The sequence below is a fragment of the Oncorhynchus nerka genome, linkage group LG23, assembly GCF_034236695.1.
Source record: "Oncorhynchus nerka isolate Pitt River linkage group LG23, Oner_Uvic_2.0, whole genome shotgun sequence".
Taxonomy (NCBI): domain Eukaryota; kingdom Metazoa; phylum Chordata; class Actinopteri; order Salmoniformes; family Salmonidae; genus Oncorhynchus; species Oncorhynchus nerka.
The window spans coordinates 45,851,134-45,874,839 of record NC_088418.1 but is presented as its reverse complement, the minus strand read 5'-3'; the positions used below and the strand labels follow the sequence as shown (position 1 = coordinate 45,874,839).

General features: G+C 41.8%; 1 protein-coding gene across 1 annotated transcript in view; it reads right to left on the bottom strand.

Annotated features, from left to right (window-relative positions):
• Positions 1-18,035, bottom strand: part of LOC115106926 (myoD family inhibitor domain-containing protein) — a 28,823-nt gene extending 10,788 nt beyond the window's left edge. Inside the window, exons 1-3 of the mRNA XM_029630138.2 lie at positions 17,719-18,035; positions 17,287-17,449; positions 15,329-15,457 (exon numbers count right to left, since the gene is read on the bottom strand). Coding sequence (XP_029485998.1) covers positions 15,329-15,457; positions 17,287-17,380 — 223 coding nt within the window. The 5' untranslated portion in view covers positions 17,381-17,449; positions 17,719-18,035. The remainder of the gene's footprint in view (positions 1-15,328; positions 15,458-17,286; positions 17,450-17,718) is intronic.
• Between the last annotated feature and the right edge of the window lie 5,671 nt (positions 18,036-23,706).

Genomic DNA, 23,706 nt, shown 5'->3' with positions numbered 1-23,706 from the left:
ACTACAGCCTCGGGTTCAATCCCAGGCTGTGTCACAGCAGGCCGTGACCGGGAGACCCATGAGGCGACGCACAATTGGCCCGTCGTTGTCCGGCTTAGGGGAGGGTTCGGCCGGCTGGGATTTCCTTGTCTCACCATGCTCTGGCAACTCCTTGTGGCAGGCCGGGTGCCTGCAAGCAGACTTCGGTTGTCAGTTGGACGGCGTTTCCGCCGACACATTGGTGCGGCTGGCTTCCGGGTTCAGCGAGCAGTGTGTCAAGAAGCAGTGCGGCGCATGGCTCTCGACCTTCGCCTCTCCGGAGTTCGTAGGGGAGTTGCAGCAATGAAACAAGACTAACTACCAATTGGATAACACACAATTGGGGAGAAAAGGGGGTAAATGTAAAAAGTGATATATAATAAGCTCAATACCATTTACTGAAATAGCCTACTGGGTGGGTACAAACACAGTATGTAGGCAGGACTATGTGACGCCACACTCTGGCCTAAAAGACTACATTTGCCTATGAAATAAATTACCCATAGCAGCTTGTGTAATAAAGCAGTCTCTTTTCTCATACAGAGGTCATGGAGGCATCCACAAACGACCAACACACAGTCTGTCTATTCCCTGCCTCAGCCAGCATAATTACCTTTCCCTTTGGAGAAAGTCAAGCTTTCAATTTACGAAGTATAAATAGTTATTAGGAAACCACCAGATAAAAAAGCAGCGGTTTGGGTTTCCGACACACTAGAAAGCCTAGAAAGTGGTTCAAGTGCGAGCCTAGGAAGACACATTTCCAGGGACAGGTTCCCAGAGTCTCTGGCAGACATTTTTATTTTTTTACCCAGAGAAGGCAATGGGAGACGAAGATGAATGAACAGGGTAACATTCAGAATCATTGATCACGTTAATGATGATCCTGCCAAAGATGACGGCATGATGAACCACGTAACCACACTGAACCAAGCCAGCTTGTAGAACATAGAATATACTGTAGAACTCCTTCTGGTAATAAGAGAGAAATAGAACTAGCAGCAATAGACAGTAACAGTCAAACATCAACTTGGATAACAACTGTATACTCTATAGATCAGGTATACAATATAAATGCACTACAAAGTCAATATTCCTACCCAGACAAGGAAACATATCCCCCATAAAAAATATATATATTAAAAAATCCCCCCAGAAGTTTAAATAATCATAAGCGATTAAAATTGAACAGTTGAGTGGTTTACCACAAAAACTTGTTCGGAGCTGGTGGACGTACACAACCTGACAGAGCGCATTAAAAAAACATGTTTAGGAGAGGAAGAAAAAAAAGCACACTTCAAAATTGGACTTCTAACCACCCGATTTCTAACACAACAACTGTTGAGAGTGTACATCTGTAGTTGAATAATACATGGAGTATTCCTCTACACAGGCTGTCAAACATATCAGAGGGAACTGGGGGTGAGTGGTTCTTGACTGTCTAAGCAGCATCCCAATTTGGTCCCTTATATCTGACAGGCTCAAATATCTTGGGAGCATTTTTTATTTTATTAAAAAGGCCAGTGTTTGATGGATTCATGAAGAACACACAAATATAATTGCCATTTGTCACCAGATGTTCAGCAAGTAGTACCCCCATGCCATCGGGACAGCAGCACCGGTGCGCCTAGAGCGCGCTACGGTCTGTGTGCGGGATCCCTCTGTATGTAAAACTGTGTATAAACACCTACGTTTTGTTTTGTGTGCCAGAAAATAGGTCCTACAGGAAGAATTCAAAATTGCACCCAAAAGACACGAGTATAACACTGACCCACCAGGAAGACACAGGAATATGAACATCAACTCAAATGTGCTGTATAAACAATTATACGACTAAGAGGTCAAAACAGGGCAGCTTGGAATTCTCATTTGCACATTACTACACTGTAAGTCATAGGTAAGGCAGGAGCTGGATTGAAAAACATAGAACGCTGTGCTTCTATGGCTCAATCCTTTTTAATATTAAACGGGAGAGAGAGAGAGTTCTGTTTGCAGAGACCTATTAGGATGCCTATCATAAGGAACATACAGTTAGTTCTTCAAATGTCACACGTCAGCAGGCTAAACAGATCCATCCAGCCCCATCTCCTAACAGCTAGCCAGATACAGCTTGTCAAATGCTGGAGGGGGAGGAGCAAATATGACAAACAAGATGTAAACTAATCCAACAGGAGCATCTCTTTCAAAAACACTGAAAGGCACTTAAAATGGTAATTCTTCAAGTAACTTGTTTGTTTATCTTTGTACTCATTACATATGTACATATTATAAACATGTTTCCTACACATGTTCCGACCTTATACCTGGTTGATCGAAATGCTAATTTGTGAATGTGCCCATGACCTAGCAGCGGTCTCATCGTCCCCTAAACAGCCTGGGGTGGCGTTTCCCCTCCTAACAAACACCCCTGTAATGTCTGGCTGGCTGGGTTGCTCAATCCAAAAGGGATAGATTTTCTCATTAGAAATTATACGTCTCCCATTCCCATAGTTATAGACGCAAAACCAGGGGAATTATATGTGGAGAAGGAGGGGGGGGGGGAAATAGCACCATAAATGTTATTACAAAGGCTCCGATTTAAAAAAAATCCTTCGGCATATCAAAGCTCATTTACAGTTTGACCTTCCAACTCTGTGACAAGGACTTTCTTTATTGTGTCAGAGGACAGGTTGTTGGAAGCGACATGCAATGTCAGAGTCATCGTGAGTTGTCCTTTCAACTCCCCCAACTCAACACAACCCAGGCTGTGATCATTGCACATGTGAGCATCAGGCGTAAAAAAAAATGGCATTTTAATTGCATTCAAATTGATTCAAATCTAGCGTGAAAATGATGAGTGTTAGGGTGCTGTAGCTTAGAATAGCCTGGATAAACTAGTCCAACAAGCCTAGACTAACTAATTAATGGACACTAGCATTCACCTAAAAAAATAATTGTATAGCAGGAAGGCATTCAACACATGCAGCGTAACAGGAAAATGTATCATGCTTCAACAGAATAAAACATGTGACAATCTCAGGATGACTCTGTGGTGGTTGTCGTGGTAATGTCAGATCACTCCTATACTAAAAAAAGTAACCGTCCAACTGATCACACACAGCTCTATTCATCTTAGCCTGGTGACCATCGGCCATCTGTGCCCGTTGAGGGAACTAAATGACCTTCTCTGATAGGATACTCCATCAGCAGGACGTGACAGGTTATGCGACAGAAGTGTTTTAACTCCATTAGCCCTTCTACCCTCCATTCTGATGGTATTTTTATAATATAGCATCTAATTCCTGGAGAAACATCCATATCTACAGTAATGTCTTATTTTCTTGCCGCTTTGAATGAGGAAAGTTTACTACTACTCAGCTGGTTTTCACCGTGGCACACTTAATTCTCTGTGACAAATTATCATTCAAATATGGGCCTTCAAATGTAACCTGCTGTAGTGATCTGACACTTGAGTGTTTTAATATTCTGAGCCATCCTCTTTCCTTTGTTTGCAGTCTCTTCCCTATTTTAGACTGCCTCTCTCTCACCCTCTTGATAACAATGACAAGGAAAGCAGGGCGTCTGGGATTTACTCATTTCAAATTTGGTCATTTCGCCGCTGATTGAGGGGGAAAAAATAACCCCCTCGGACCTTGTTCTGCTTAGTTACATTTTACAGTGGAGAAGGCAACTTGAAAGACAAGAGCTTGATTCGACGACCTGAACCTTTCAGGCGCTCTTGGGGGAGGTGGAGGCTATCATCAATTACCCTTCGATTTCAAAACGGAACATTTGGCGAGATTAATATGTCTGACTGCTATCCAAATCATTAAAATCACCCAATGAGATGCCGTTTTCTCTTAAATGAATCACATTGAGAGGAAAATCATTCACATTGTGCAAACGCCAAAAGCTCACAGGCGTTGAAGTTCTTCTCGTTCCCCCTCTTGTGTTGTGTGGAATTTGGTGTGCTGCTAATTTGAGTGGTGCAAATGTAGCATAACAGAACAGATCAAAGACATCCACCACAGCCTTAAAATTACACTTTTCTCCCTCCTTTTCATCCAAGATAAAAAATAAATTAAAAGACCTGTGCTGTGCTGTCTTAAGCTTTATAAAATCCACATTTTTCCCCAATCTGTTTCCATCTGAGAGCAAGAGAGGAACGTAGTAAAATCAAATGTAAACATGTCTTCACAAGTTTAAGACAATTCACATATAGCACAGATTTATGCTTTACACAGGCATCTACCACATTTTCTAGAAAGATCAATTGTGACGTGACTCAGAGCAGGCCTAGGGGAGCTGCCAGACTCCATACTCGCAGAGTGCTCCACCCTCTCTGACGACTCAAAACCAAAATTAAGCAGCAGCGAAGTGGAGTGAGGAGATTATTTTCAGCTTCAGTTACATTGATGACTCACAGATTCCACAACTTTCTAAATCTCTATGCTGAAGTTAGCTACAAATTCCACAGGAAACAGACTTGTTTGAAATTCAAAAGGGGCACAATGCATCTGGAGGGAGGGCATTACTGTACTAACAGCACCTGAGAGGAGGACAGATGCATTCCAAATCAACACACAGCAACAAAAAACTACAAAAGGAACTAGGCAAAACTGAGCTGTCCATAACAGCCAGCTAGTATAGGGTCTGTATGGGGCAGTCAGTCTATAAAAAATATCTATAGACATGGTTCCTTTATTTGCTCAGTATCAATCTGAGCATTAACCACAGCTAATGGGACAGCTGTGGGTCAATGGTCTTTGTCTTCAGAGGTGCCCATCAGGGCCTTAAGCTGTGTGATCAGACTAGGGGACAGAGGTGCTAGTCTGCCTCTGAGTGGGTTTTTAACGGAGACAGCCGTATTGATTTCAGCTCTAGCCAGGGAGCGGCGTCTGCACGGTGTCTGAATGGAGCCAGTCCAGCCGGGTCCCCAGTCACAGTCCAGTGATCAGAGCCCTGGCAGAATGACCTACCAGAGAGGTGGTGAACCTGCAAACATCGTGGGGCCAACATCACTAGAGATCTCTGTAATAGAAAAGGGTTTTAACCTTAATGTTGGAGCCAAAACCCTGTTAGAAGCCAAGTAATCCCCCCTGCACTGCTCTCATTTGAAGTGGGACCGTGTGTGTGTGTGTGTGTGTGTGTGTGAGAGAGAGAGAGAGCTGTTCTTCTCTCTTCTCCAAGGCACTCTCTCTGTGCTTTATTGTGGAGTTGGTTCGGGAACCAACAGAGTGGAGCTGCACCAGGGCATTGCTGTTCAGGGAATGCAGCAGAGCCTTTGCAGTAGAGTTGATATAGCGGAGCTCTGTGCACACCTGCTCTGACTGCTCCAAGAAGACAGGTAAACTAGGGAATGAGATCTAGGCCTGTGTGTTTTACTCCGATTACAAAACTGACAATTTGAATGTGTTTGAGTATTCAAATCTTCCCTCCAACACAGCAAAACAATATTTCATTCTCCATAGCCAATAACCTTGTTTATTTGCATTATGGCGGTGATAAGATATCCACACATTAGAAATACTTGTGTATAAGATTTCAGTACACAGATGGGTGTGAATACAGTGCCTTCAGAAAGTATTCAAACCCCTTGACTTTTTTCACATGGTTACAAAAACAGCCTTATTCTAAAATGGATTAAATAAAAATCCTCAGCATTCTACACACAATAGCCCATAATTCCATAGGGAAAACAAGTTAGTAGGAATTTTTGCAAATGTTTTACCAATAAAAAACTGAAATACCTTATTTACATAAGTATTCAGACCCTTTGCTATGAGACTCGAAATTGAGCTTCGGTGCATCCTGTTTACATTTAAGTGTCTACAACTTGTTTGGAGTTCACCTGTGGTGAATTCAATTGATTGGACATGATTTGGAAAGGCACACACCTGTCTATATAACACAGTTGACAATGCACGTCAGAGCAAAAACAAAGCCATGAGGTCAAAGGAATTGTCCGTAAAACTCAGAGACAGGATTGTGTCAAGGCACAGATCTGGGGAAGGGTACCAAAAAAAGTCTGCAGCATTGAAGGTCCCCAAGAACACAGTGGCCTCCATCATTCTTAAATGGAAGAAGTTTGGAATCACCAAGACTCTTCCTAGAGCTGGCAGCCTGGCCAAAATGAGAAATCAGGGGAGAAGTGCCTTGGTCAGGGAGGTAACTAAAGAACCCGATGGTCACTCTGACAGAGCTCCTAAGTTCCTCTGTGGCGATTGGAGAACCTTCCAGTAGAACAACCATATCTGCAGCACTCCACCAATCAGACCTTTATGGTAGAGTGGCCAAATGGAAGCCACTCCTCAGTAATAGACACATGACAACGGCTTGGAGTTTTCCAAAAGGCACCTAAATACTCTCAGACCATGAGAAACAAGATTCTCTGGACTGATGAAACCAAGATTGAACTCTTTGGCCTGAATGCCAAACGTCACATCTGGAGGAAACCTGGCACAATCCCTATGGGGAAGCATGGTGGTGGCAGCATCATGCTGGGTGGATGTTTTGTCAGCGGTAAAGACTGGGAGACTAGTCAGGATCGAGGCAAAGATGAACGGAGCAAAGTACAGAGAGATCCTTGATGAAAACCTGCTCCTGAGCACTCAGGACCTCAAGATGTTCACCTTCCAACAGGACAACAACCCTAACCACACAGCCAAGACAACACCGGAGTTTCTGAATGTCCTTGAGTGGCCCAGTCAGAGCCCGGACTTGAACCCGTTCGAAGATCTCTGGAGACAACAGAAAATAGCTGTGCAGAAACGCTCCCCATCCAACCTGACAGAGCTGGAGAGGATCTGCAGAGAATGGGAGAAACTCCCCAAATACAGGTGTGCCAAGCTTGTAGCGTCATACCAAAGAAGACTCAAGGCTGTAATCGCTGCCAAAGTGTGTCAAAGTACTGAGTAAAGGGTCTGAATACGTATGTAAATGTGATGTTTTAATAAATTAGTAACAATTTCTAAAAACTTGTTTTTGCTGTCATTATGGGGTATTTTATGTAGATTGATAAGGGGGAAAAACGATTTAATCAATTTTAGAACAAGGCTGTAACCTAACAAAATGTGGAAGTCAAGGGGTCTGAATACCTTCCGAAGACACTGTATCTAATCATTTCACTTTAGTATTTTCAAATCTCTTTTTTTTTTGTTTAAAACATCCACAATGAAAATGCTTCAACACTTCTGGAAATGCTCATTTGAATGCTTAAAATGTCCCATATGAAATCCATCTACATCAAGACAATGAGGAAATAATTACAATGGCCATTTTAATCAACCCCTGTTCTACCTTTTCACCCTATTTATACTGTTTTTGATTCCATGACCCACGGGTAAGTAATCACTTGAAAATGATGCCTCTGTTTTTAATGCACTCTTGCTTTAGACACATTTTGTTCAGTAGAGACAGGGGGTCTACTGGATTACAAGAAAGATTTAGCTCATGGATAACAACAACCATGCTGTTCTTTTTTGGCAGAAAGAATAGCACAACAAAATTGATGAGACACATTTTTTTGAATATTGATGATATAGGAACGTTTCTGAAGTTCACAGGATCTTACCCTGTTTACTAGGGTGCTACATTTTGTATGTGAGTCTAACTCGTCTTTACACAACACTATTCAAAACAATGACGATTCCTGGATATCTCACTATTCTGCAATTAATTTCATAGATGCTATATTGAGGCATCAATAAGCAAGCTCTTCTGCAACAATTAATCAACACATCTACCATTGGAAGTGTCAAATATGAACTACCTAAAAGGTCATTTCTACACCCGGTTAATAACCTTGAAGCTTCCAGAGTAAAAGCACAATCAGGGATTCACACAAAGGCCACACTAATGTCTTTCATTTCAAGGCGACAGCCATGTTATTTGACCTCACGACTTCACTTCAGAATTTCCCTCAAGATAAAAAAAAAAAAAAAATTTTAAAAGAATAATCATTTGAGCAGCCAGGGTTCTTCTTTATCCACGGCGAGAGCACTTCAACTATTTGACAATCACAGTGAATAATGTGGCAATTAAACACCTAAAACTGGCGTTAGGTCATGGCAATTTATTTAAGGCCCGGGCCTGCAGAGCCAAAGCCCAGTCTGGAGGAGATATCACCTGAGTGTATTCCCCTAGGGGCCGAGCCTCACAAGACCCTGCTAGCTGCCACATACTGGGGCCTTATAGGTGAAGGGCTCTAACAAAAAAACAGTGACCTGAACATACATGCCCTTCACGCTTTGCATAATTAAGGTCAGAAATAAACTTGCGTTATTTAGCTCAAGTTAACTGTTGAAGAGTAACTTAATTTAAATCTGAAACCAGTTGTTTTAGGCTAAGTTGTAGTGAAACACTTAAATTCTGGTCTTCATTTTAACAGTTCGTTGCAAGTGATATATTGGTCTTTTAGTAGTAAATCTAGCTCTTTTTACCCCTAGCGGATCAACTCTACTCTAGCTTGAGAAGGTTCCTCTATGTTATCTCAAAGGTGGGGTTCAGTATGAAATCCACTCCCTTCTAGATGTGCTGGGTGGTACCACCTCAATGCTTACTATAAAAGCAGGTGACAGCGCGCCTTATTTGGCAATGGTCTTGGTATGTGGAGTGTGCCGATACATTTACCTAAATGCTTCCTTGACCACTGACGTTACACGAAATTCAAAAGGCAGTAAGGCACGTTTCCACACATGATCAAATTCAACATTTTTGCTTACCGTTTCACACACCTATGTGCTTTTATGAAGAAAAAACAAACATGTACACTACAGTTCAAAGGTTTGGGGTCACTTAGAAATGTCCTTGTTTTTGAAAGAAAACAACTTTTTGTCCATTAAAAAAACATCAAATTGATCAGAAATACAGTGTAGACAATGTTAATGTTGTAAATGACTATAGTAGCTGGAAACGGCTGATTTTTAATTGAATCGAACCCAAAAATGCTGATGGTTTTATTGCTTCTTTAAATCAGGACAACAGTTTTCAGCTGTGCTAACATAATTGCAAAATGTTTTCTAATGATCAATTAGCCTTTTAAAATGATAAACTTGGATTAGCTTACACAACGTGCCAATGGAACACAGGAGTGATGGTTGCTGATAATGGGCCTCCGTACACCTATGTAGATATTCCATAAATTTATTATTATATAAATAATATATATAAATTAGCCATTGCCAGATACAATAGTCATTTAAAACATTAGCAATGTCTACACTATGACAACATTAGCAATGTCTACACTATTTCTGATCAATTTGATGTTAACAAGGACATTTCTAAATGACTCCACAAACTTTTGAACGGTAGTTTAGGCTATGAGGATTATAAGTTTATATTCATTGCTACATCCATCGTCAAAAGACAGATGACCACCATTGTCATGACAACTATTTTCCCAATCTCTATGACTGGCAGTCTACAACAGTTGGCTCATAGTTCACTGGTTGTGAGTTCTAATCCCACAAGGGGCAGATATTTTTCCTGTGCCCAAATACTTTTTATTCTGAAAAGTGAAACCATACCTGTAACTACTACCCCCTGGTAGTAGTAGTTTTTTTTTTTACAGTGCCCAAAACCAATTAGAGTTAATTTGACCATTTTATTTAACTAGGCAAGTCAGTTAAGAACACACTCTTAATTACAAAAATGGCCTACACCGGACGAAGCTGGGCCAATTGAGTGCCGCCCTATGGGACTCCCAATCACGGCCGGTTATGATACAGTCTGGATTCGAACCAGGGTGTCTGCAGTGACACTAGCACTGAGTTGCAGTGCCTTGGACCACTGCGCCACTCTTGAGCCCCCCCAAAAAGAGCTACTGCATAAATACTGCAATGCGGGTTGGATTGAATTGATTCCCTGATTTTCATTTTGAAGGTGCTGATTGCACTTTTCTTCCCAAAGCAAGAACGGAATAAATGTGAGTCCACATATCAATTATTTTTGTGCCCCATTGGGGCCTCGAACTTACACCACAGGTGGCAATACATAAAGAACTCAGCGCCTTACCACTGTGCGTCAACTGTCCAGAGCCTAATATACTCGCAATGCACAGAATTGTATTATCAGAGTGCCAGTGGACTTCTGGTAAGTATGCTTTAGTGAGAAAGTGTTAGGATCAGGAAAAACAAAGTTTACCCACCAGCAAAATGAATATTTATGAGCATCTCCCCACCCACAACTTCTCACCTGAATGCATAATTTGGGGGAGGGGGGGGGGTTTAGACAAAGGCTGAAATTGGGGCCGAAGTTACCCTTTAAGACAGAAATAGACAACATGTTCAGATAACAAGCGCCAGCTTCTCTGTTTTGATTCAGGCTAATAAAAAAACAACAGACCCATGTAGCCTAGGGCACCCAACAAGTTGGAAGTCGGACAGCGGGAGGAAAGAAAAAGCAGTAAAGTGGCACTATGTGGTCGGTAAGATGATTTCCTGTTTCAGTAAGCGAGGGCTTCATTAGAGTCAAGCAGGCCCTCTATACACAGGTTGGGTTTTTTGAAATCATTATTTGAAGTGACTAACACATGTTCCTGTACCTTTCACTCAAAAGGAGATTTGTCGTCTCCCTCACTTTCATATTCCCCAAACACAGTCTGCGGGGGGGGTGACTACAATTGCTACATTAAAACTGTTGGCACAGACTTCTTTATTTTGTAGATGAAAGTGATGCATTTCACATGCAAGTAATGCAGAACACCATGGAGTACACTACATAGCCTACACTTAGGGCTGGCACAATAACCTTGTTACCGAAAGCTACATGAAAATAAAATAACAGTCATAGCCCTTTAAAAACATATATATTTTTTAATTTGGGTGTGGAACAAACAGCTGACTGAAGACAGAACGGCCTACATTAGTGTGGCAATTTGACTCACGTACACTCGCAATGGCTGCCTGGTATTGTGATGCAATAATTGTAATGGCAATGTAGAAAGTCCATTAACTTCTTGCGTCGAGCCATCCCGGATCCGGGATCGTGACTACAGCCTCAAGTCCATTACCATAACGCAACGTTAACTATTCATGAAAATCGCAAATGAAATGAAATAAATATGCTAGCTCTCAAGCTTAGCCTTTTGTTAACAACACTGTCATCTCAGATTTTCAAAATATGCTTCTCAACCATAGCAAAACAAGAATTTGTGTAACAGTATTGATAGCTAGTGTAGCATTTAGCGTTAGCATTCAGCAGGCAACATTTTCACAAAAACCAGAAAAGCATTCAAATAAAATAATTTACCTTTGAAGAACTTTGGATGTTTTCAATGAGGAGACTCTCAGTTAGATAGCAAATGTTTCAGTTTTTCCTGAAAGATTATTTGTTTAGGAGAAATCGCTCCGTTTTCTGCGTCACGTTTGGCTACCAAAAAAAAAGGAAATTCAGTCATCAAAACGCCAAACTTTTTTCCAGGTTAACTCCATAATATCGACTAAAACATGGTAAACGTTGTTTAGAATCAATCCTCAAGGTGTTTTTCACATATCTCTTCGATGATATATCGTTCGTGGAAGTCTCCTCTCTCCCCTGAATCACATGGATGAATGCGTGCATCTTGGAGATTACGCAGCAATTTCGACAAAGGATACCTGGTAAATGTAGTCTCTTATGGCCAATCTTCCAATGATATGCCTACAAATACGTCACAATGCTGCAGACACCTTGGGCAAACGGCAGAACGTGTAGGCTCGTTCAGGACGCATTCACAGCCATATAAGGAGACAATGGAAAACAGCGCCTCAAATTTGGCTCATTTCCTGTTTGAAGTTTCATCTTGGTTTCGCCTGTAGCATCAGTTCTGTGGCACTCACAGATAATATCTTTGCAGTTTTGGAAACGTCAGAGTGTTTTCTTTCCAAAGCTGTCAATTATATGCATAGTCGAGCATCTTTTTGTGACAAAATATTGCGCTTAAAACGGGAACGTTTTTTTATCCAATAACGAAATAGCGCCCCCATATCTTCAAGAGGTTAAAATTATGCATTGGAATGTATTTTTGTCAGGAAGGAAGAGGAGAACATTTACCTCAACGTTTTTTTAAAACACTTTTTTTTGCCATTCCGTTATTACGGTGACCGTGGTCATTTGGGTGGCCAATTCCCATCATCCAAAATTCCATGACCATCAGAACACTGCTAGCTACAGTAGAGACCTTAGTTTGACAAGTTCTTGCTTCAAAATCCCTGTTCGGAGCTACGCCGGTAAACAAACCAATGGCAAGTCAATTAGCGTGAGAGCGAAAAGGCGCCCTGGAAAAGTTTAACAGCCTAGAAACAAAGAGCTGCTGCATCAGAATGTAAACAATCCTCTTTACAGCTACATGGATGGAAGCAATCAGGTTGTTGTTGTTGCTATTAGTGTTGCCTGACAACACACTTTCCTTATGGAGTGGCAAACACAACAGGGTTTGAGAGGAGTTCGAGTTGCTGCTTTTTCTGATTCTACTGCTTGTACTGACCTGGAATGTGGATTATCGAGTTTGTTTCAAACAGTCAATCTTGAGGTAATGAGATTGCTTTAGCCTCTTTTGCAAAAGACAGTGCGATTTAAGTGTAAAATATTGCTTTGGCAAACTTGGCAGGTTAAATGACAAGCAGTAAGAGGCATTGTGAGTGGGTTAATAGTGACACCTCAAGACAAGAGATTTGGTTGGTAATGAACTGGCAGAACATTCTGGAAAGAACTGTGATAATAGAAACAACCTGGTCCGTTCTAACTCAGAGTTGGAAATAGGTTGACATTCACTTTCCATTCAAAAACGGTGAGAACTTTCCAATCAATGTATTTGTTTCCCCTATTATTTCTGCTGAACAAAAGGGCACAACGACGCATGAGCAATTGTTTACACTGCTTATTAACCCTTTACACTCGTTGGGAATTGAAATGTTTTACAGAAGAAAAATGAAAAGCATATGCATAACCATGGTAGAAGTTGAAAGGGAACAGTTTGGCGATAATGGGACAATTATTACACTATAAAAAGGTGAGGACACAACAGTTCACCTGACAAGACTGAATCCAAACCATTACACCGTTGATTTTATCTGCATTTCACATTTACTGTACATTTTGCCGCATTTGTTGATAACGAAATCTGAACATACTCCGGAGACATTCAGTAACATAAGATTATTCCTGGGAAATGTGAGGTAGGTGCATCATAAGACCCCCAAAAATGACAGGAGTTTGGTTGAGTGTCTCCAAGTGGCCACACACCTCGCCAAAGTGTGCACAGCTCCTAAGCAATTTCAATGCACTTTTAGAACACAAAGAACAGTCTAACTCGTCGCGTGCGGTGCTCAACCTCAGAACGTCTGCCAGTCAAAACCCATACAGCGCTGTGAAGCACAGAGCCAGAGCTCTGACGTCATGTATAGCATGTTACTGTACAGCCACAACGTTCCAATTTAGACGCTTATTATTTTCAACTTATACCGGTATGTGTGTAAAGGGTTAAGAAACAACCAAGTGTGTCTCACCTTGACTGCAAAATAACCACAGATTCCTTTGTTGCTATGGCCCCTTCTTTCGTTAGTAACTGGATATTTCAGGAGTGTAGCATATTTACATTTGAGTCACTTAGCACACGGTTTTCCCAAACTCAGTCCTGAGGACCCCCCCCCCCGGGTGCACATTTTGGTTTTCCCCTAGCACTACATAGCTGATTCAAATAACCAACTCACCATCGAGCTGTGATTATTTGAATCAGATGTGTAGTGCTACGGCATAAACCAAAATGTGCACCTAGGGGGCCCGCACCAGAGAGTTTGGGATCTAGCAGACGCTCCTCTCCAGAGCGACTTACAGTTCGTGCCTTCATCTTAAGATAGCTAGGTGGGACAACCACATATCACAGTACATTTCTCCTCAAAGTAGCTATCAGCAACGTCAGTGCTAGTAAGGGAGATTTTTTTAAATCTCACAAATAAAGAACCCCCTTGGGTTGTGCCGTGGTGGAGATCTTTGTGGTCTATACTCGGCCTTGTCTCAGGATGGTAAGTTGGTGGTTGAAGATATCCCTCTAGTGGTGTGGGGGCTGTGCTTTGGCAAAGTGGGTGGGGTTAAATCCTTCCTGTTTGGCCCTGTAAGTGGGTATCATCGGATGGCGCAACATTGTCTCCTGACCCCTCCTGTCTCAGCCTCCAGTATTTATGCTGCAGTAGTTTGTGTGTCGGGGGGCTAGGGTCAGTTTGTTATATCTGGAGTACTTCTCCTGTCCTATCCGGTGTCCTGTGTGAATTTAAGTATGCTCTCTCTAATTCTCTCTTTCTTTCTCTCTCGGAGGACCTGAGCCCTAGGACCATGCCTCAGGACTACCTGGCATGATGACTCCACCTGGCCGTGCTGCTGCTCCAGCTTCAACTGTTCTGCCTGTGATTATTATTTGACCATGCTGGTCATTTATGAACATCTTGGCCATGTTCTGTTATAATCTCCATCCGGCACAGCCAGAAGAGGACTGGCCACCCCACATAGCCTGGTTCCTCGCTAGGTTTCTTCCTAGGTTTTGGCCTTTCTAGGGAGTTTTTCCTAGCCACCGTGCTTCTACACCTGCTTGCTGTTTGGGGTTTTAGGCTGGGTTTCTGTACAGCACTTTGAGATATCAGCTGATGGACGAAGGGCTATATAAATACATTTGATTTGATTTGAGTTTGATGTTATTCGCTTCACTCTAAACATGGCTTCAGTGCAAACACGCCATGTAAAACACTATGCTTGCCTTCTAAAAAGATTCAAGTGCACTGAAAGCTGAAACAAGTGGGCCTAGACAGTCAAAGTCAAACCACAACAGGATTTCCTCACTCACACTACAGAAAGCCGAAGGGTTAGAAGAGCAACCATGCCAACTATTGGTCATTATAGCAGAATGAGAGAACACGCATGCTACTTCATCCCATGTGATTGTTATTTAATCCCACAAGACCATTGTATTGGACTTCAAAACCATCTTGCCATTTCTTTCTGAAACTGGGAGGGTAACTTTTCAGAGGGACCATCTGTCCACGGGCATATGTCACTCTGCCACAGGGCCTAGTGACAACAAGTGTTGATTGACGATGCCAGCTTATGACAAGTCCGAAGGTCCTGACAGAACATGGTCATGACAAAAACATTACTCAGGTATGATAGCTGGGCTTGGCTACTGCACAAGGCGATACATGTTTAGAGTGTTTCTGTCGCAATGTCATTGTTTCTGTCAATGCGTACAATACAATTGTTAGGTATTGTGTTTTGTGTGGATCCCAGTAAAGTAACAGATGAGGATCTGGGCAAACACGTAAGAGCAGGATTTCCCCGAAGTGCCCCTCATTGTAACACTTACTTCGAACAGGGTCACAATAGGCCGTGTTTCCCTCAGTCACGTGACTTTGTACTTCGGTGGACATGCCTCTGGGACACGATGTTCCGGATGGGTTTGTAGTTTCAGATGATTCGTTACGGTCACAAGCATCTAGGATCAAAGCCACAGAACATAAGAAAATGAACAACTGTTTAGCAGAAGAAGAAGGTGGGAGAGAGAGAGATTGTTTGCATGCACTCCCACTGAACAACTCAACTGGTCACAATAAAGTTGCACTATGTACTTCTACTCAGAAACAGATGTAAACGGTGATGAGAAGGTCAACTTCAGTGGACGTAATACTACTATCAGGGACAGAAGGACAAGCCAAGTCAGGGCTGCCTTATTTTTTGCCAGAGAAAACATTGTCCTTTGTCAAAAGGTTACACAACAGAGTCGGGAGCAAGGCGGTTTCAGGTAAAAGCCAAAGCCAGATTTCTGGATCTCATTTTCTCTACTCTCGGGTGTGCACTACCTGCCAAGGTTGTTATAACCATAAAGACAGCCTTCATCTACATTGAAAAAAAGTATGTAGGCAAAAACCTGCTCCGATAACTATGCAAAAAGGTCAGATCCATCTCTCTGAGTGACGTTATTAGTACTATGTGATCCCTCATCAAATACTGTACATTAAATGATCAATGCAAAAATGCCATCTCCATTCCTGTTATGTTTAGCTAATTGACTACAACATCAAAAACATCTACAATGTCTTTATGACATTAAAAAAAGAGGGCCAAGGCACTCTTCATGCAATTAAAATGCCTTTATTTGTATGGCATGTTCAATGGAAACAAAGTTTTAAAAATTCTCACGCGTTTCGGCTGCATGACCTTTGTCAGGGAGTCTTTATGACATAGTTGAAAAAACAAATTCCGTTTGCTTCAGACAATTCCTGTATGTTTTTTTTTGGGGGGGGGAGGGTTTATGTTTTGGTTGTATCCATAGTCCTTTCATGTTGTTTGGTTCTGGAAAAGAAGGTGACGAATGGCTCAGCGCAACACGGCAAATGTTATTTTCCTTAGACGGATGATGTATTTGTTGCAGGCCTGTAATGCTGCCGCTCTGTTTGGTAAGCAATGGCAGATAGATGAACGAGCCACAGTGGCTCTAGATAGATATGGCCCAATCTTATCCAGAGGCAGGGGCTGATAGATGGCAAGTCTTTAGTCTTGGTGTGACTCCCTCCCTCTCAGATCGATGCACACTTACAGTAGCAGTGTGTGATGCATCGCTGTATTTAGTGATTACAGTTAGAAATAAATTAGCCTATTCTCAGAACATCTACAGCCTCCTGAGAGAGGGGAAATCCAGTCTTAACTGAGAAAGGCTTAGAAGGTCCAGCGAAAATCCATTTGCCACCCGTCCCTGTGATTGCTTACTCTGTCCTACTTTGCTATTTTTGACAGTGCTGTAATGATGCTTGGTATAAATAAGATGGGGTAACGGTTCACTGGCTGTTTGAAAGAAGGAAAAAAATGTTTTTTTTTAAACAGGGCCAAGCTTATTTTACATGTGATAATCTTACGGCAACTAGAAAGTTAATTAAAAACTATAATTGGCTGTGGTTCCTGCTAATAGTCGCCAAGGCGTTCCTTCAATCTTTATTGCGAAATAATGAAAACATTAACATGCCTAATGCTGGTGAATAGATACTGATGTCTGGTAAAACGGCATGAATATAATTTAGCGGGAATGGGTTCATGTTGGTTGTTATTATTGTTCTGAGTGAACGGGTGGATTTTAACATGCAAGATCATGACTTCAATGATGACTAATCTCGACCAAGTTATTATTGATGGAATATCCCAGCAATGGTAAATTGACACCAGTGTTCATTGAAAGTGAAAGCGATGTAGAGCACAAGTACAACACCGTCACCAAACAACAATTGCATAAGAGTCATGTTGTCAGCCCTTATAAGCAGTATATTGTCATACCGTGAGAGTTTGGGAGAAGAGGACTTGTCTCCTGTTGAAGGTTCTCCCCTGGCCCAGCAGGCCCTTCCGGAGGTAAGACGGTATCCGTGGACATGAGACAGTCCTCTTGGAGAGATACACGACAGATAACGAAGGTTCTCCTTTTCCTCCTTAGCCCTTGACCCTGGGGATTTGAATGTAGCCGTGAGTAACAAACTACTACTCAAGTGAACGACAATGCTGGTTCTCTCTCATAGAGAGCAGAGTATGAGTGACGTCAACCCACAATATATGTCGTTAAAAGTTAGTGGAATTTTCTCCCTTTACTGCCTTACAGAAACTATACAAACGGCAAGGAAACCTTCAACTAAGTAGTTTACATTTCTACATATATGGTTATTTATTATAGGCCTGCACTGTAAACACATGCATAATACGTTTGTTGATAAGTACCTTACAAACATGACAACTCCCTGCCTCAAGTTTGACTCATTCCCATCCCTCCTCCATAGTGAAACGCCTTCCCGTTTGAAAATGCAGCACTAGTTGTAAATTCAAATATGTCCAAAGTTATCCATACGTTTCCAATGATTCGCTTTATTCCGATTATCGCGCGGGACGAGTTGTAATATTACTCCTAATTGTCCTCGACGTTCTGCTGGTTCGCTTGATAAAAGTTTGGTCTAAAACATTTTCATCATATCCGGATTCTGAAAGCCACTCGCACACGCTCGGCCAGCTGCAGAAATTACAGTAGAGAGCAGTGTCCATGGGAACATGTCGGAAAAGTCAACTTTGACGTGTAAACAAACTATTGCCACTTGACCGTATCCTAAACAAATTGTCCTTAAGGTATAGCTGCTGCTTATTTGCTCTGAAGATTATTGTCTACTTGTCACCTATCATTATATTGATATGCATCGATGCACCTTGTCCAAGAATGATGCAGATCGTCCTCCCAAGTCATCATACGACTCAAATCGTTAAAAAAAATCTAACTATTAAACTGATCACTACTGAAGTTTAAAACGTATTGAAGAGTACGTTTACAACATAATACGTTGCATGGACTCGCACTGTGTTCAATAATAGTGTTTAAGATTACTACCTCATCTCTGTAACCCGCACATACAATAATCTGTAAAGTCCCTCAGTCAAGCAGTGCAATTCCAATACAGATTCAACCAGGACAATTGTCCAATGCCCTGTAAAGAATGGCACCTATTGGTAGATATATATACAGTACCAGTCAAAAGTTTGGAGACACCTACTAATTCCAGGGTGTTTCTTTATTTTTACTATTTTCTACGTTGTACAATAACAGTGAATATAACTATGAAATAACACATATGGAATCATGTAGTAACCAAAAAAGTGTTAAACAAATCAAAATATATTTTCTATTTGAGATTCTTCAAAGTAGTCATCCTTTGCCTTGATGACAGCTTTGCACACTTGCCATTCTCTCAACCAGCTTCATGATGTAGTCACCTGGAATGCATTTCAATTGACAGGTGTAAAAGTTAAATAGTGGAATGTTATACAGGAGATTTGGTAAAAGACCAAGTCCATATTATGGCAAGAACAGATCAAATAACCAAAGAGAAACAACACTCCATCATTACTTTAAGACATGAAGGTCAGTCAATGTGGAAAATGTCAAGAACTTTGAAAGTTTCTTCAAGTGCTGTCTCAAAAATGGTCAAGTGCTATGATCAAACTGGCTCTCATGAGGACCACCACAGGAAAGGAAGACCCAGAGTTACCTCTGCTGCAGAGGATAGCATCATTAGAGTTACCAGCCTCAGCAATTGTAGCCCAAATAAATGTTTCACAGAGTTCAAGTAACAGACACATCTCAACATCAACTGTTCAGAGGAGACTGCACGAATCAGGCCTTCATGATTGAATTGCTGCAAAGAAACCACTACTAAAGGACACTAATAAGAAGAAGAGACTTGCTTGGTCCAAGAAACACGTGCAATGGATATTAGACCAGTGGAAATCTGTCCTTTGGTCTGATGAGTCCAAATTAGACATTTTTGGTTCCAACCCCTGTCTTTGTGAGATGCAGAGTAGGTGAATGGATGATCGCCGCATGTGTGTTTCCCACCGTGAAGCATGGAAGAGGAGGTGTGATGGTGTGGGGGTGCTTTGCTCCAATGAAGGTGGCACCAAACTTCCCAATCTGGCCCTCGTACCATGATGGCCACCTAATCATCCCCAGCTTCCAATTTTCTCATTCATCCCCCTGCTCTTCCCTGTAACTATTTCCCATGTCGTTCCTGTAAATGAGAATGTATTCTCAGTCAATTTACCTGTTAAAATAAGGATTTGAATTTTAACCATAAAACAGTTACTGAGTTTAATGGCTGTGATAGGAGGAATCTGAGGATGGATCAACAGCATTGTACTTACTCCACAATACTATTACTATTCTAATAAGCTCCAGCCCCAAACAAGTACACATTTTGATGTTCCTGACCTGACCAAATCTGAACAAATCATAGACCTCTAGGCTATGTTTCACAATTTTTATTTATTTATTTCACCTTTATTTAACCAGGTAGGCAAGTTGAGAACAAGTTCTCATTTACAATTGCGACCTGGCCAAGATAAAGCAAAGCAGTTCGACAGATACAACGACACAGAGTTACCATAATTTGCAAATACATTCATAAAAAATCCTACAATGTGATTTTCTGGATTTTTTTCCCTCATTTTGTCTGTCATAGTTGAAGTGTACCTATGATGAAAATTACAGGCCTCTCATCTTTTTAAGTGGGAGAACTTGCACAATTGGTGGCTGACTAAATACTTTTTTGTCCCACTGTACTTACACTGACAATACACACACACACACACACACACACACACTCACCCACTCACAGACTCACACGCTCTGCTGCTACGGTCAATTATCTATCCTGTTGCCTATACACTTTACCCCTATCTACAGTGCATTTGAAAGTATTCAGACCCCTTGACTTTTTCCACATTTTATTACGTTACAGCCTTATTCTAAAATGGATTGAAAACCCCATAACGACAAAGCAAAAATGGATTTTTAGACATTTTTGCACATTTACACTTTTTTTCTAACTGAAATATCACGTTTACATAAGTATTCAGACCCTTTACTCAGCACTTTGTTGAAGCACCTTTGGCAGTGATATTACAGCCTTGAGTCTGCTTGGGTATGATGCTACAATCTTGGCACACCTATATTTGAGGAGTTTCTGCCATTCCTCTCTGCAGATCCTCTCAAACTCTGTCAGGTTGGATGGGGAGCATTGCTTCGCAGATATTTTCAGGTCTCTCTAGAGATGTTCAAGTCCGGGCTCTGACTGGACCACTCACGGACATTCAGAGACATGTCCTGAAAATTTCCCAGGACATAGACATATTGGATATGGGCAGAAAGCTTACATTCTTGTTCATCTAACTGCACTGTCCAATTTACAGTAGCTATTACAGTGAAATACTACCATGCTACTTTTTCAGTAGAGTGCACAATTATGAACTTGTGCATAATTGGTTTATTAATAACTTCACATTTCGGGCAGTCTTGAATCAACATTTTGAACTGAAATGCAATGGTTCATTGGATCAGTCTAAAACTTTGCACAGTGCTGATGCCATCTAGTGGCCATAATCTAAATTGCGCCTGGGCTGGAATAATACGTTATGGCCTTTCTCTTGCATTTCAAAGATGATGGTACAAAAAATGTAAAACGCATTGTTTTTCTTTGTATTGTCTTTTACCAGATCTAATGTGTTATATTCTCCTACATTTATTTCACATTTCCACAAACTCCACAGTGTTTCCTTTTAAATGGTATCAAGAATATGCATATCCTTGCTTCAGGTCCTGAGCTACAGGCTGTTAGATTTGGGTATGTAATTTCAGGCGAAAATTGAAAAAAAGGAACTTATCCTTAAAAGGTTTTAACTAGTCGGATGCGAAGGATTTACTTCAGACACCCGACACGGCCCACATCCCGTCATTCACAGGAGAAAGAGATGGAGATATTGGGGACGTTGGTTGTGTGCCTTGTAAGGATCCGACGACGAGTGGGTAAGCTGCCTCTACTATCAGTCCTAATAGCCAACATACAATCATTGGATAAGAAAATAGACAAGAAAATAGACAAGCTACGATCACAAGTATCCTACCATTAAAAAATGTAATATCTTATGTTTCACCGAGTCGTGGCTAAACGATGACATGGATAAAATACAGCTGGTGGGGTTTACGCTGCATTGGCAAGATAGAACAGCTGCCTCCGGTAAGACAAAGGGTGGCGGTCTGTGTATATTTGTAAACAACAGCTGATGCACAAAATCTAATATTAAGGAAGTCTCAAGGTTTTGCTCGCCTGACGTAGAGTATCTCATGAAAAGCTGTAGACCACACTATTTACCAAGAGAGTTTTCAAGTCCGCACTCAATGAGCTGCATAAGGCCACAAGCAAACAAGAAAACGCTCATCCAGAGGCGGTGTTCCTTGTGGCCGGGGACTTTAATGCAGGGAAATTTAAATCCATTTGACCTCATTTCTACCAGCATGTTAAATGTGCAACCAGAAAAAGCCCTTTACACAGAGACGCGTACAAAGCTCTCCCTCGCCCTCCATTTGGCAAATCTGTCCATAATTCCATCCTCCCAATTCCTGCTTACAGGCAAAAACTAAAGCAGGAAGCACCAGTGACTCGGTCAATAAAGAAGTGGTCAGATTACACAGATGCTAAGCTACAGGACTGTTTTGCTAACACAGACTGGAATATGTTCCAGGATTCTTCAAATGGCATTGAGGAGTACATCACATCAGTTACTGGCTTCATCAATAAGTACATCGGTGACATCGTCCCCACAGTGACTGTACGCACATACCCTAACCAGAAGCCATGGATTATAGGCAACATCCTCACTGAGCTAAAGGGTAGAGGTGCCGCTTTCAAGGAGCAGGACTCGAACCCGGACCCTAATAAGAAATTCCACTATGCCCTGAGACGAACCATCAATGAGGCAAAGCGTCAATACATGACTAAGATTGAATCGCACTACACCGGCTCCGACGCTCGTCAGATGTGGCAGGGCTTGCAAACTATTAGAGACTATAAAGGGAACCACAACACCGAGCTGCCCAGTGACACGAGCCAACCAGACAAGATAAATTACTTCTATGCTCGCTTCAAGGCATGCAACACTGAAGTATGCATGAGACCATCAGCTGTTCCAGATGACTGTGTGATCACGCTCTCCGTAGCCGATGTGAGTACGACCTTTAAACAGGTAAACATTCACAAGGGCATGGGGCCAGATGGGTTACCAGGACGTATACTTTGAATATGCACTGTCCAACTGGCAAGTGTCTTCACTGACATTTTCAACCTGTCCCTGACTGAGTCTGTAATGCCAACATGTTTCAAACAGACCACCATAGTCCTTGTGCTCAAGAACACTAAGGGAACCTTTAGATGATTGTGGACTACAGGAAAAGGAGGACGCCCCCATTCTGTAATGTGCTCTACTGTACTGTGCTGTCCAAACTTAGAGCATAGATGTCTATGATTGGTTCAGATTTGGTCCAGACCAAATCTGAAACAATTATAGACTACTATGTTTGGGCCAAATATAGGCTGGTCCGGACGAGACCAGACGTCTGTGGATGTTGAAATCAAGGCCGGTCTGGACCAAATCTGAACCAAACAGAAACGTCTAAGATCGGTTTGGATTTGTTCTGGACCGAACCAAAAAGCACCATCTGTGGACATTGAAATCAAGGTCTGTCCGGACCGCACCAAAAAAATACCCCCCAAAAAAGACGTCCTCCTCACAGCTCTGTGCCAAATGCCTTAAAAAGACAATACGCTATATTCTAAACAATCTATTAAAGATTTTACATTAGACATGCATTTATTTAGTTGAACATTAGTTTTGAACTTTGTCTTTGCTTTAAAAGAAAGATAGCACCCCATGCAGTGACCCCTGTGCAGGAGCCGTATAGGGCCTATTGTTAGCGTGGTATCATGCTGATTGCTATTATATACCATGAACCCTTTTCACTTCCGTTACCAAATGTAACATGAAAGTAGGGTGACTGATGTGAAATATGCCCTCCTCATTGACTGGGTGAACTCCATTCTCTGCTCCTAATGCAAAAATCACTCCGGGTCTCCGGCATAATGATTTACGATGAATCTGTGTCAATGTTGAACTCACAAACCCCACATAATCCATCTTGCAGATACCTACCCACCTTGCAGTCGGACTGGAGGAATGCAGCATTCCCCGTTTCTAAGTGTCGAATCTATTACTGGGCTCATCTGTAATCACAGTGGGCCTCTGTGCCCCACAGATGGTAATTACCTGTATACAGACACACCCTAACTCCCTGCTAAAGGTAAAAACTCGACAACCCACGGTTGCTGTGCTTCC